General features: G+C 39.5%; 1 protein-coding gene across 1 annotated transcript in view; it reads right to left on the reverse strand.

The window, feature by feature from the left end:
• Positions 1 to 15,614, reverse strand: part of SMARCC1 (SWI/SNF related BAF chromatin remodeling complex subunit C1) — a 184,487-nt gene that overhangs the window by 143,822 nt on the left and 25,051 nt on the right. Inside the window, exons 3-6 of the mRNA XM_074946484.1 lie at positions 14,558 to 14,643; positions 10,419 to 10,500; positions 8,123 to 8,215; positions 3,868 to 3,937 (exon numbers count right to left, since the gene is read on the reverse strand). Of these exons, the coding sequence (XP_074802585.1) occupies positions 3,868 to 3,937; positions 8,123 to 8,215; positions 10,419 to 10,500; positions 14,558 to 14,643 (331 nt within the window). The remainder of the gene's footprint in view (positions 1 to 3,867; positions 3,938 to 8,122; positions 8,216 to 10,418; positions 10,501 to 14,557; positions 14,644 to 15,614) is intronic.

Genomic DNA, 15,614 nt, shown 5'->3' on the forward strand with positions numbered 1-15,614 from the left:
GCCCCCCCCCCGATTCTAGCTGGTCATCTCTCTCTGCCTGCTGCTAGTTTCTAACTAACTTACCAGGCTGAGAACCTGGTATGGAGCATAGAACAGCTCCTGCAGTACAAGGTTCAGTAAGGGGCTGCTTAAGAGGCAGAAGTAAGGTGGAGAAAGCCAGGAAGTCTAGTTCCCCAGGACAAATGTATCTGTTCTAACTACTGTAAGGTTTGAAGCCCAACCCTTTCCCTCCAGAGGTTTTTCTTGTCAATTGGAAAATATCTATCCCCCCACCCCTCCCCACTGTGTCCTTGTCAGAGCTCTGAATAGCCTGTCACTCATTCCCCTAGTTTGATTTACACCCATCAGCCTGTTTCACAGGAATTAAACTTCCAGATAAAGTGTTCCAGATACAATCCTTAAAAATGCTCCTTTTTCAGGAAGATGGTTTTGAAGGGGGAAATACTAGCCTTACACGAGGGAAAATTCATAGATTCTAAAGCAAGAGGGGACCATTGTGATCATCTATTTGACCTCCTATATAATACAGGCTATAGAACATCCCCAAAATAATTCCTAACACATAACTTTTAGGAAAAGTGTGTGCTAACTTAGCAGAACTTCTAAGGCAATGCTGACCTAGTGAGACTAGTAATCCAGTTCTTGTTTCCTTCATGCAGAACGCTATTACTAAGACACCTGTAATGACAACTGGTGCGTGGATACTGGCCAAACCAGGGACAATGAAAATGAGTTTTTGCTGATCTTGCAGTAAGAGCATGAGCATGGTTCCAATACAGTTAGATAGGTATCTGGCACTACAGAGTCAATAATGGCTTTTCTGAATGATGCTAGCTGTTTCTAAAAGGTGTCTTAAAATATTCATTCCCCGCCACCCCCCAATGGCATTGGAGAAGGGGGAGAGGCATTTAGAAATTTGGAGAACACTACCCAAACTGATTTTTTAAATGTAGGTTAGATTGCGAGTCTGAACTATGCAACAGTATTTCTTGAGTTCATGGCTCCATTGCAGTCATGCTGTCCCTGAAGCTCAATAAAGTCAGGACTTAAACAGAGCCATGTATCTCTATCTAAAAATATAGTTGCAAATTTGCCAAAGATGTCAAACTGCGCTCATCCCTATTCAGGAAGCAAATGGATTAAAGAGCTTCTGAACACAAATGAGGTAGTTATGTACCAGCATTATGTCCCTTGGAGTGCAAAACACATTCAATAAGGGATGCGAAAGGATAAAACACAACATGCTGCAGTCTACACAGGGCTAAACGCTCCCATCTAGTGGAAATCAGGTGTCAGGACATCACACTATTTCAGCTTTCTTTGTGATATGGTGCATCAGGGAAATCCAGTCCCACAGAAAAAGTTAAATTGGACAATGAAATTTGAAAAAGGCACTTTCTGTTGTCTTATCTTAATAAGTAAGGCTCTTTAATAGCTAGCTAGATGTTGTATGATATAAGCATGATAAATCAAGATCATATTGCAGTTCTCATTGAGACTATTATCTGATGTTACATAGTTGATCTAGAAGCATTTTATCTAATCCACTCATTTCATTAAAAAAGGGAAGAAGGAGGATCCTGGGAACTACAGGCCAGTCAGCCTCACCTCAGTCCCCGGAAAAATCATGGAGCAGGTCCTCAGGGAATCAATTCTGAAGCACTTAGAGGAGAGGAAAGTGATCAGGAACAGTCAGCATGGATTCACCAAGGGCAAGTCATGCCTGACTAATCTAATTGCCTTCTATGACGAGATAACTGGCTCTGTGGATGAGGGGAAAGCGGTGGACGTGCTGTTCTTTGACTTTAGCAAAGCTTTTGACATTGTCTCCCACAGTATTCTTGCCAGAAAGTTAAAGAAGTATGGGCTGGATGAATGGACTATAAGGAGGATAGAAAGCTGGCTAGATTGTCGGGCTCAACGGGTAGTGATCAATGGCTCCATGTCTAGTTCGCACCCAGTATCAAGTGGAGTGCCCCAAGGGTTGGTCCTGGGGCCGATTTTGTTCAGTATCTTCATAAATGATCTGGAGGATGGTGTGGATTGCACTCTCAGCAAGTTTGCAGATGACACTAAACTGGGAGGAGAGGTAGATACGCTGGAGGGTAGGGATAGGATACAGAAGGCCCTAGACAAATTAGAGGATTGGGCCAAAAGAAATCTGATGAGGTTCAACAAGGACAAGTGCAGAGTCCTGCACTTAGGACGGAAGAACCCCATGCACCGCTACAGACTAGGGACCGAATGGCTCGGCAGCAGTTCTGCAGAAAAGGACCTAGGGGTTACAGTGGAGGAGAAGCTGGATATGAGTCAACAGTGTGCCCTTGTTGCCAAGAAGGCCAATGGCATTTTGGGATGTATAGGTAGGGGCATTGCCAGCAGATCGAGGGACGTGATCGTTCCCCTCTATTCGACATTGGTGAGGCCTCATCTGGAGTACTGTGTCCAGTTTTGGGCCCCACACTGCAAGAAGGATGTGGAAAAATTGGAAAACATCCAGCGGAGGGCAACAAAAATGATTAGGGGACTGGAACACATGACTTATGAGGAGAGGCTGAGGGAACTGGGATTGTTTAGTCTGCGGAAGAGAAGAATGAGGGGGGATTTGATAGCTGCTTTCAACTACCTGAAAGGGGGTTCCAAAGAGGATGGATCTAGACTGTTCTCAGTGGTAGCTGATGACAGAACAAGGAGTAATGGTCTCAAGTTGCAGTGGGGGAGGTTTAGGTTGGATATTAAGAAAAACTTTTTCACTAGGAGGGTGGTGAAACACTGGAATGCGTTACCTAAGGAGGTGGTGGAATCTCCTTCCTTAGAGGTTTTTAAGGTCAGGCTTGACAAAGCCCTGGCTGGGATGATTTAGCTGGGGATTGGTCCTGCTTTGAGCAGGGGGTTGGACTAGATGACCTCCTGAGGTCCCTTCCAACCCTGATATTCTATGATTCTATGATTAATTTTCATTGATATTGCTTTCACTGCCACTTGTGGCTTAACCAATTCAGACATGCACCAGGAAGCAAGGATGCTACCCACACTTCTATCCCTATGAAACTATACAAAGTAGTTTTTAATTCTTACGTGTTTTAGTTTGGCTCCAGTGTTCTCTACCACAGATCTAGCTCAGTTTCTTAAGAGGTACTATTAGGAAAGCAGAACATTTAACCTTTTTGCCTATTCTTATATACTACCAATCCTGTCTCAAGTTAGTTTTCAGTGTCATTTTTGTACTTAGTCCTGGTAGTGTTGATGTGGAGCTATTTTATCCACAATCCCACTGAATACGAGTTGAAATACATAATTTTGTATGGATTAGCTCTACCACCCAGAGATCAGGGGCAAAAACAAATCACCAAGGTGAAGTCACTGGGAGAGGTGGTCCATGGTAGGTTCAGTCTCAAGGCCTGCTTACACCACCAATTCGTAAAAATTTTGTAATCTATGACCACTCCTTCCTTTGGCTTTTTCATAGTCTTAATTTTCCTTTGCATCTCCTCTAGATTATAAATTCTGAAGCATGGAATGTGATAATCTGTTGTACATAGCACCAAGTTTTACGCTGCCAGCGCTTAATGCTAACAGCACAGACTTTCACTCAATCAAGGCCTACATCATCATATGCTTTCCAGAAAATATAGTTCCAGATCTTAAAAAAACACTCATTGTACCCCAACCCCCCTCATATTGTGACGCAGGACATTTAGGACTACAAACCATTTAAAGTCAAATCTTGAAAGTTATTGCTTTCTGAACAACTCTCAGTATTAAGCCGAGTGCATCTTCGTACCTAGTGGTTTTGTATAGCAACCATCACTTTAGCAGTTAAGTGTTTTAGTTACAAGATTCATAGACAAACTCTGTATGATTTACCATCATCCAGTGAGGTAGGATTAGGATAAATATGGTGGGTGGCCTTTGCCTTCTCATCAGTGATGGTTCCCTATGGAAAAAAGTGAAACACTGCTTGAGAATCCATAGCTACACAGAAATAACTTCCTTCTACAAACAGAAAAAACTTTTTATTTCAGAAACATTAGTGGGTGATTTTAGTTATAATATAGTAAGATCCAGAACCTAGGTGGCTCAACCCTATTACTTCCAATAGTCTAAAGGTATCAGAATAGGAGGTTACTCTTCATCTTTTGGAGGCTACCTCTTTCCCCTAGCTGTGCTTTGCTATATTTTCAGAAGGGTTGCTTCTGGCACACCATCCTGCCTCCACCTGGTATCGCCTTGGCCCTTCTCACCTCCGTCTTTCCTTTCCTCTCACTGCTTTTCTCTTTTTCTTTCCTCATCCTTCTCTTTCCCAAATCTCAGTCTATGCAAGTCTACTGTGTACATTCCTATGAGAAGATACCCATAACTGTGTTTAAATATAAACACACTTTGCTTCAAACTGTAATTTTAAACGGACACTGTCAACTTGATTTTTTTTTTTTAAAATAGACTAAAAAAATTCCGGTTTCTGAGGGAGCCTCCTTTAAATAGTATGACCTGAACTTTAAACAAACCTAAAAAAAGAGTTCCTTTAAAAAAAAAATTAGGGCTGTTCTGCTCCCCCTTCAATGTTTAAAAGGATCTGTTTAACAAGGGAAAAGACAAATATGAAAGAGAAAACAATGACACTGACAATACTCAAAGCTCTGTCAAATGCTCATAGTAAATTATAAAAGATACACTATTTTCACTGACTTCTTTGTCAGAGTAATTTTAGGTGTTACTTGTAACTGTAAAAGATAAGCATGTCTGTCTGAAATTGTCTGTATTTTCAAGTTGATAGTGTCCATTTAAATATTATAATAGTCAACTGTTTATTATTATTTTTTTAAAATTAGATATTTGTTAACTGAGGATGCCATATTGCTTGCATGGTGTAGCTATAAATACAAAATTGCCTTTCCTCTGTACTAAAAACATCAAGATTATCCAACATAATACACAGAGCCTCAGTCACTACACAGCAGAAAGAATCACACCCAAGGGACAATCGGACTCTACAGATATATTTCTTCAAAATCTATGGAATTTTTCTTAGGTGGAGGGAGATGTATTTACAGAAATGGAAATGTATAGCATTTTGCACACAAACTGTATTCCAAAACATATTTTACAGAATTAGATACTAGGACAGTAGAGAGCATATGGTTAAGTTACAGGAAACAGAACGGAGAATAAATCAAAGCATTCAGTAGACAAGGCTACCATCTGCAAAGGGAAAAAAGTTAGGAGACCTATGCATGGGAGAAGAGAGATGCATTTAAGATGAGAGCAGAGTATGAGAGAGATACCACCAGATGGCTGTTCAGATGGCAAAGTAAATCCCATACTCCTAAAATTTACTGCTTTACACTTACATAGCCCATTTCACATCTCAAACTCCTTTTTATACATGAAGGAGTTAATCATCATCCTCCCAGTAAAGAAGGTAAGTATAATTGCCATTTTAAAGATGGGGAAACAGAGAGATGTTTAAGCGACTTGCCTAAAAACACACAAGTCTGTAATATAGCCAGGAATAGAACCTAGACCCCCCCCTAGACCCAGGTGTGCATGGCCACAAAAACACTCCCTTCTCTACACCTGGGATGAGCAACTTTAAGAAGAATATGGCCACAAAATCCATTAAAACCCTTTGGTGGGCCCAACATTCTTTTAAAGAGGTTATATACTGCGTAACTCAGAAACGTTTGCCACAATCTAACATGTTAACATACAGTTAATCCTGTATTAACACTGTAAAACCAAAGTGTTATTCAAAATAAAAGTCCGTTAGCACAACCTTGAATTTTTTTTTTTTTTTTAGAAGATTCAACTTTTAACTCTTTCACTAACTTTTTTTCAGTGTCCAGAAGAGGATGGGGATTAATAAATGAAAACAAAAAATAAAAATATCTTAACGTTTTTCTCTGCTGTTTTTCATCGTTATAGTACCTTGCCTGTCAGAGTGAAACTTGGCTTGAGCCTGCCTGCGCACTAAGAAGGGCACATCTATATCAAACTGGAAGAGTTTCATCAGTCAGTTGGTTCCGTCCTTAGACTTCAAATGATTCAATGTAGAAAAGTTACTTTGACAAGCATAAGTAGCCCCAAACATAGAACACAAGTTCAGTGACCACTTTCTCAGACTCGGGAAATGGGATTTAGGAAGCAGTTTCCAAAACTGAATGCCCCTTTCATCCTTCTTTCAAAAAAGGATTAGCCTGCAGTCTGCTCAGTTCTAGATGGTGTGCATTGACAACAGATGCAAATGAATCATTAAAAAGGATGAGGTGAGGTCAAAAACTTTCAAAATCCTTAAAACATTGGTGGAAATTAAGCAGCAGCATTTCAACATCAGTAGTGTACCCGCTGAATACTGACTTGCACGCTTGCCGTTTCAATGCAAATGCAGCACATATTATAAAGCGGGCAAAATCCAAACCCAACAGGAGAGTCTTAAAAAATTCAAGCTTACGCAAACCACCCAGGTGAGCAATGACATCCAACATATCTGGTCCATGCCTTGCAATTGAAGATTCAAATGTCAGGTTTTAGCAGCCAAAAATGTCATACTACAGAAAAACAGAATCTTCCATTGTTTCCTGAAACTCCCTAGTATCAGAACTTGCAGTGTTTTTCAAAAAGGTGACAATCTCCCCTCAAAGTGCAAATAATCTGTCAAGAGAGACAAAATGGTGAGGTAATTTTTTTTTTTAATTGGACCAACCTCTGTGTAAGCTCGAAAGCTTGTCTCTCTCACCAACAAAAGATATTACCTCGCCCACCTTGTGTCTCTAATATCCTGGGACCAACATAGCTACAACAACACTGCACACAATAATCTCTCAAGACATTTATCATGATTCATCCATCATACTTCAGCGTACGGCTCCAAGTCGCCATATTTTACATACACTTCACTGAGAAAAGCCACAAATTTGCTATTGTTGCCACCTCAAATTACGTTTCTAACTTTCATGACCACATTCATGACATGATCAAAGTTCAGTGATGTTCCATACAGCGACTTCTGATGGATAATGCAGTGCAGTGTTGGGCAATTCACTTCACTGTGCTTCAACAAATGTGCAAACCTGACCTTTGATCTACACATAGTCGGTGGCCCGTCCGTAATAAAAGTAGGCAACTTTTTGAAAATATGCAACAGCCTCCTGAACTGCACCAAAAATATCTGGGCCCTTTTTTGTTCTGTGTAATGAGGCTAACTTCATAAACTCTTCATGTATGTTAAAACTGGTGTCAATCGTCTGGATATATATCTGTAGCTGACTTGATTCTGACACATCTGTACTCTAGTGTCAAAAGAAATGAAGAACAATTGAGCACAATTATGGTTAACTTTTCTTCCACATGTTCATGCTTATCTAACTCTTTGCAAAATTATACATTAAGATATATGGTTTCGATTTTTTTTTTTTTTAACCATTTTCTCATCAAGTGGAAATGCCTTTTCCATTTGCATTGCACATCGACGATTAGCAGTATATCTGTCATACTCGGCATTGCAATTGGTGCTGTAGAAATGGTTCAAGTTATATTCTTTTGTCACTGCCATGACTTGCAAACATACGAGCAACGGAGGCTTATGTCCATTTTCAGTAAAAAGATAGTTACGCTCCCACTGTTCATGAAAGACTTTTCTTTGTAATTTTATCACAAGTTAAAAAAAAATTAAGACAGAAGTATCAGTCATGGGTTTGTCAATGCACCACTTCTCACCACACTTTTGGTGCAGTGGATACAGACCTGATTTTTCAGGATATTAAATTTCCTTGTATTCAGCATACATGCAACCCAAGGAAGCACACAGCCAGTCCCCCTAGTGATCAGTCTTCCACATCGAAACATGCGCTTTATACTCTCAGTATGTTTATCACAGCAAAAAAGCTGAGAAATAAAAATAAATGTCACAGCAGAATAAACTATTAACTGTTGGCAGGCCAAATAAAATGATCTGGAAAGATGGATGCAGTCCCAGGCCACCAGTTGCCCCTTGCTCCTCTATACTATTTAATTTTTAGAAGCCTCAATTCTAAAGTAATATCTCTACAGTTGTCCTTTATGAACAGCTTCAAAAACTTCACCTGCAAAAATGCAAGGCTGCTACAAACTTCATATCTGTTACCTGGTGACGTTTGACAATGTCCTTTAATTTATTAGCCAACTTCAGTTCAATATCTGGAATGAGGTAGATCGTTGGTCTGCTCAGACAATTATTCTAGAGGAGAAAAGGCAAAACTTTAAATCAGAAACTAGTGGATGAAAGGCATGAACCCATCAAGGATTAATTACTGCATTAAACATTACTGCTTGACAAACACTAATGCAAAGGTCCTGTGAAGAACCTAACTAGGCATTTTAGTGCCCATGACGAGCAAGCATATTTTCACCCCCTAGAGGCAATGTGTGGGTGGGTAGGGGCATGGGGTCATGTGCCCCCCCCCCCATTTCTGCCTTCCATTTAGCACAGAGGTTTTCAAACTGTGGGGGCATGCCTTACAGTTTAAGAACTGTTGCCTCCTGCCAGGAGCTGAATGATCAGAAGCTTGTGGGAGCTGGGGCACTGGCCGGCTGCTCAGCAGCCCTCTTTGCCCTGTTCCCCGAGCTGGGCCACCTCTGCACAGATGGGCACTCCCTGGGCAGGGTGGGCAGCACAGCTCAGAGATGTTCCCCAATATGCTCTCCCTCAAAAGGGCCTGGCACTGACCAGCTCCATCCCGGAGCTGGTCCCTGCCAATGGAGCCCGGCTGCCATGAGATGCTCCAGTAGTGCCAGGGCAGAAGCATGCGAGTGCCTTGAGAAACATCTCATGGCTGCTGGGCTCTGTGGGTAGGGGATGGCTTCAGACGATGTCACCGGCCAGTGCTGGGCTCCTTCGAGGGACAGGCAATAGTGCGGTGGACGGAGCGCTGCCTGGGGAGCATCCACCTGTGCAGAGGACAGCATGAACAGCAAGGGGCCTGAGTGGGCCAGTGACCCCCATCAACCACAGTTTGAAAACCCCTGTGCTAAATGGAAGGCAGAAGGAGAAGATGTGACCCTGTGACACCACCAACACCGCCCCATTTTTCCACCCCTGTGGCTTCGCACCCTGGGAGGCTGCCCTGCTCACCCCACCTGAGTTCTGTGCACCAGCATGTTCTTGGTCCATTGAAGAAAATGGAAAGATTCTCAACTTCACGATGCTTTGGATCAAGTCCTGAGCATGCTACTGTAAATGGAAAACTAAACACCATGTTCGATACATCCTGACTAGGATCTCACCCTACAGCACTAGTGTCTACATATTTCTACATTACCTAGAATAGTGGTTTTAGCCACACTAAATATTTATTTTAAAATAAAGTGACTATCCAGCTATCTTTAATCAAATCACAGCAAAACCATTTATTCCAAAATGTCAATGAAGAGTGTCACTTTTTGGGTTCTTTTCCTCCCGTTTCTGATTTTGCTAAATACTTGAAAAGTACAGCTTGAAAGCAGTACAAGCAAAAGTATTGGCCTAGGCCCTACAGATTATCATAGGAAACAATCACTGACACAGTAATAAACTTAATTTTAAATTGACCTGCTCGGATGGGGAAGTGAGTAGATCACTGTAATGGCACAAGGACAAGGGATGAGTAACGGGATACAGAGCTTTTCAACCTCTAGGTCAATTATTCAAATTTGACTCTGGACAGGAATGAGCTGCTACCGTATGGTAGCTGTTCAGTGGCTCAGACAAATTAGTCGGAGTTTACTAGTGGAGGGGTATTCTCATCAGAAACAAAACGGAACTTTCACCCTTGCTGGCAGTCTCAGATGAGCCAAGGGTGGACTTTGATGAACAAAATTAATTATCTGCTCACTCCTAGATGTGGTCCCTCCAAGTCAGGACTGAGGCACATTGATGGAATGTTGAAGTTTCTATTGCTGCAGCTTGTAATGTGCTTCTACACCTGCCCTAATAACCCAGCACCTTTCAAGAGCAGTAAATTCACTTTTTGCCTTAACGTACGTGTCCAGGCTTTTGCAAGAATAGTTCTGTTTCACAATTTTTTATAACTTCTTCATTTCCTAAATTCTAAAGCACAATGTTTTAACTTGTTAAACATACTGATTTGTACAGATGCTCAATTTTATTTTAAAGTTAAAAAATAGTTGTCTAACAATTTTAAAGCTCAAAATTATTCTCCCACCCTAACTACCAGGTTTCTCTGTACTAAGTATTCCCCCAGTCATCCACTCTAACTAGTTTCAGAGATTCTCAAGAGAAAAGTTATATTCAGATAGAAATTCAAGAAAGATACAAAGTTTGGAATTCTGATGCAGGTCACAGCTCTAAGGGACCTCAAAGCTAGAAGGTCATTTCCCCAAAGAAAGTGGCAAATACAGTGAGACGCAAAACAGAAAATGTTTATAGTTATAAAATGTCTTGCCTGCACTAGTGTTTTTTCAATGTTCATGAACATCTCCACATTTCGATCCATTCGCGATGGATTCTGCAGATCAAACCTCCGCCTGTAAACGAGGAAAATGATTGAAAGATATTAAAGACTTCAACTTGCCTATTTTCAACAGCAAAGAATCTTTAGACTTTTTTATATTTGGTTTTGACCAAGAAGTGATATTTAAAACTCTGCACATTCTAGTAAATTACATTGGTAAACTTAATATTAACAGAGAACGGATTCTTACAGTATCTGCATGTATGAACATAAGTTATTAATGGAGTTTTAGAGCACAATAGAAATGGTTCAACCATGTTACTCTTGCTCCACTTAGTAGAAAAGAAACAGTCAATCTCAATCAACAAAATGCAGTTGATTTTTAAACTCTTAGATGCACAATGAAATCCAAGGCTGAAGTTCTATTATCCAACATGACTAGCAACAAAACCTTGGAGTAAGACAGGTAGCCAATTGACTACATTTCTATGCTCTCTAGAGTGATCAGACAAGAGCAATTAATTAAAAGCAGCTGAAAATGTCATTTACTTTTATTGAGACAAAGCTCACAATGGTCGACAAGAGACAGCAGCACTGGGAGCATAGGCAAATCAATGTTCATGTCTTTAAACACTGCTTTCTATTTATATTTCCGTCGCATTAACTAGTCTATTGGTTATGTTGAGCAATCAGTTGTAGGCCTACATTCTAACCTCAGAAGCACGCAGCTTAATAAAGCACACATCTTAATAAATCCACTACGGTGCTTTTTTTTGAACTAGGCGCATCTGAAAAAATCCACTATTCCACGCATGGAATACATATTGTAGATGTAACTGAAACAATACATTACATCCATCCTCACACTGAAATCTGATTCTTGGCCTATTGTTAAGTGGGAAATCTTTTACAATAACCCAAGTTATTAATCTAATGATGCAGAGACATAGTAATGTGACTTCTTTCTAAAGTCATGGGATGGATTCATTCAATTAAAATGACTTACTTTCCCCCCCATACTAAGAATTTGGACAACAGCTGTAAAGAATTTTAAAGGTTAGGATATATATTTAGATACAAGTCTGCAATTTGACAGGCTCCAGGAGTTTCTGATCTCCAGCAATTCAGCCTGCACTATTAATTTGTTAAACGCTAGCAGTGGTTATCTGCAGTAACTGGTTGTGAGCTTCACTTTGGCAACTAGAAGGATTAGAAACAAAGCTGCTGATAAAGAATTCAGTATCAGATTCTTAGGTGGGGTGCATGACTTTCTGTCCAAGCATAGCACTACACACAATAAAAGCGATTAAGTGCTTGTTAGTGTGCAAAGTGTAGTAAGTGGCAGTATACTTCAAATACACAGAGCACCACATATTTTCAGTAAAACACCTGAGAGATTGTTACAGCTTGTAAATATGTAATGTTAAATGCAGTTTTACACATCTTGATGTGCAAGTTTGAATTTTACAACTTCAAAAGCTCACATTAACCTACATATTTATAACCTCACAATCTCATGTAATTTTTATATTAATTTACTAATCTAAGCAATTTACTAATCTAAGCAGCTACCACTTTACCACTGAATGCATCTGATGAAGTGAGCTGTAGCTCATGAAAGCTTATGCTCAAATAAATTTTAGTCTCTAAGGTGCCACAAGTACTCCTTTTCTTTTTGCGGATACAGACTAACACGGCTGCTACCCTGAAACCTGTCACTTTACCTTTAACTATCTGAGGCCCTTAAGTACTGTATTGCAGCATACACAGTCCTCCACATGGGGGGGAGGATCTTTATAATATACCAGAGAGGTGCACATCACTAGACGTTCACATTTGTGAAAGGTTTTTTCTTTCCCTAGTGGTTTCGATTTTCAGCCAGTGTGATGGGATTTTTTCCACAGAGGACTGACTTTGTTGTAATGTACAACATAACAGAAAGGAGTTACGGGCAATCACTTATTTTTGTATGCTTGTCTTTCAACCGTAAAGTTGTCTAGATTTAAATGTCAATATTACATGTCAATATAAATGTCATCTTAAAGTCTTACAGTGACTGTCAGAACAAGAAATCTTAAAAAGTTGTGTACGGAACATTTCTGGACTGGTAGAGGGTGGGCTTGATGATCTATAACTTATTATTCTAACTGCCTTGATTAAAAAAATCTTGCCCCAATATACACATATTGACATAATTTCACAATCTTTTGGTCAAAATGTGATCTTCAATAGCTGCTCTGACTGAGATTAATGGGACAAAGTTAAGCATTAGGAAAGTGGACACAAAGAAAATTAAAATACTGATTATGTTCACAAGCAAGTTTTCAAACTCCGACTATTATTTCAACCATTTTCAAAACACGTGTTAAGGCTTAAACATCTCTATAAATCAGGTCACTTATTTAGTGCTTAGCTTTAACAGACCAAAATTTTCAAACATGGTTGAAGTCAACACTAAGGATTCATTTCACTTTGTTCATACATTCAAATTTCTACCATAATTTTATTTAACCTTCCACATAAAAGCACTCATGTTATTTCTTAACATATAAACAGCAGCATATACTGTATTGGGAATTTTTTTTTTTAAAAAAAAAATCACTTTAAAAAGATCATTAGGAGGTCCTCCTGTCTTCTTGTTTAACTAATTAATTCTAGAAACTAAGTCTGGAGCAAAAGGTTTTAGAGAACATCTGTTTGAATTACAATGACAAGGTACGTCCAGCTGCACTGGATAAGTGCATTTTTCAGACATACCTATTATGACCAGGAAAGGTACTTCTCCTATAAGACAGATCATTCACAAACAGGTTAACCAAGAGCGACAATGCATACCATTGAAAAACAAAGAATCATGCATCAGGCACATCATATTATTTGGTCAAGTCAGTGAAGGAAACATTCCAGGCTCTAAATCTGATCCTCAATGTTAAATTCTCAAGTATCATTTCCTTCCCCACTCCACATGCACACACACTCAAGACACTACCAGCTAGTTTTGAGGGATCAGCAAGAGAGGGAGGAGAGAGGATGCGGCCAAATGTCAGAGTTTTGCTCTCATTCAGATTTCTGTAAATGGGAAATAAGTTTGTCCAAAAAGAAAAGAATATTTACTTTGTGGGAGCTAGCTGAGGTGCTCTTCTATTGAGGCTCAGAGGAAGCACAAACACCTGAAAGGCACATTACTCAGATATCTCAGATAGCAGTTATCTGTGGCTGGGTATTAGCATTGTAGGAATGGAAGAAGGGACTTCAGATAGTTAACTTATGGCAGTTTCTTACTCTTTCATGTCCTGCAAATGCAGTTAGGGGGCAGAGCACCATCTACAAAAATACTACTAAAACATGGCTTATTCTTGCCTTTTGATTTGCTTGAGGGGGTAATCTTAACCCAGGTACACTCACAGGTCTTTACAGCATTTGAAAAAGAACTACATAAATGAAGGGAAAATTTCTGCCTTATTTTTAACTGAGTTATTGATCTTTTATATTGACTATTTTTAGTTCCCAATTGGAGATTTTGCAATTTTCTCAATGATAATTTACTTATTATGTAACTTCCCTTTTGGGAAAAGTCTTCAGAATTATAATGTACACACGATAACCACCGCTAGACTCCAAATGGACAGTTTTGTACACATCAATATTTATATAGGCAGTGGTTTTATGAAACTTGCATTCTCTACTTATGAGCACAGATGAACAGTTACAAAGCATTTTCTATTTATTAGTATCTATGTGGTGCTTTGTATTTGTAGACATTAATTATTCCTAACAATATCCTAGGAGACAAGTAAGAATAATCCACATTTTACAGATGGGGAAACTGAGGCACAGCAAGAGTCAGCAATTTGGCCAATATTACACAGCAAATAAATGGCAAAAATGGGATTATAAGATCAGGAGATTCTGACTCCCACTCTGAAGCTCCATCCATCAGCTCACAATATTTCTCATCTTTAGATAACTTTAAATAGAGTATCAACTAGAAAACAAAAATTTATTCCTCTTCTCAACTCCCTTTCCCACTCAACTCTTCAAGAAAGTGTATTAAATTGCAAGTAGTTTGAATAGGCATTTCATTTGTTTAGTTTCATGCAGAAGGTGTATAAATTCAAGTAAAAACTTACCAGCCCTGTTCATTCTTATACTTGTAAGCAGCACCAAGAATATGACATAATGTACCTCCAGCTTTGAAATCCATGAAACACTTGGCCTAGAATCAGGAGACAGAAGTGTGAACACTGACCAAAAGTGACATCTTCAATGCTATGATAGCGAAGATACGCTTTGTATCATTAAATGTACACAACTCTGTACAGAACACAAAACCAGTGAACTCATAAATGTACCATTCCATTTTCATCTGGGGCTTACTTTATAAAGCTTTACTCTTCACTCACTTAAAAACATTCCAAGTAGTAAAAAAAACAAAACAAAACAAAAAAAAACAAATTCAAAATTAAGCAGTCTGATTGTAAACACACGGCGAGATCAGATGCATCCTAAATTTCATCTTAATCCATTCCACTCCTTTATGTTTCTTCTTCCCACAGATCAGGTGCTCAAAGGCCAACTCTAATATGTATTTTCATAGGTACGTGAGAATCTATGTTCTACAGAATCACAGAAATGTAGGGCTAGAAGGGACCTCGAGCAAGTCATCAACTCCAGCCCGCTGTGCTATGGCAGAACCAAGTAAACCTAGACCATCCCTGACAGTTTGCCAAACTTCTTTTTAAAAAACAAAACAAAAACAAAAAAAACAACCAACCCTCCAGTGATAGGAATACCACAGGCTCCCTTGGAAGCCTGTTCCAGAGCTTAACTACCCTTATAGTTAGAAAGTTTTTCCTAATATCCAATCTAAACCTCCCTTGCTGCAGATTAAGACCATTACTTCTTATCCTATCTTCAGCGGACATGGAGAACAACTGATCGACATCTTCTTTATAACAGACCTTAACCTATTTGAAGACTTATCAGGTCCCACCCAGTCTTCTTTTTTCAAGACTAAACATCCCCAGTTTTTTTAGTCTGTCTTCACAGGTCTGGCTTTCTAAATCTTTTATCATTTTTGTTGCTCTCCTCTGGACTCCTTCCAATTTGTCCACATCTTTTCTAAAGCGTGGCACACAGAATTGGAAACAGTACTCCAGCTGAGGCCTCACCAGCGCCAAGCTGAGT

Source organism: Natator depressus, chromosome 2 (assembly GCF_965152275.1).
Source record: "Natator depressus isolate rNatDep1 chromosome 2, rNatDep2.hap1, whole genome shotgun sequence".
In the NCBI taxonomy this organism is placed as follows: domain Eukaryota; kingdom Metazoa; phylum Chordata; order Testudines; family Cheloniidae; genus Natator; species Natator depressus.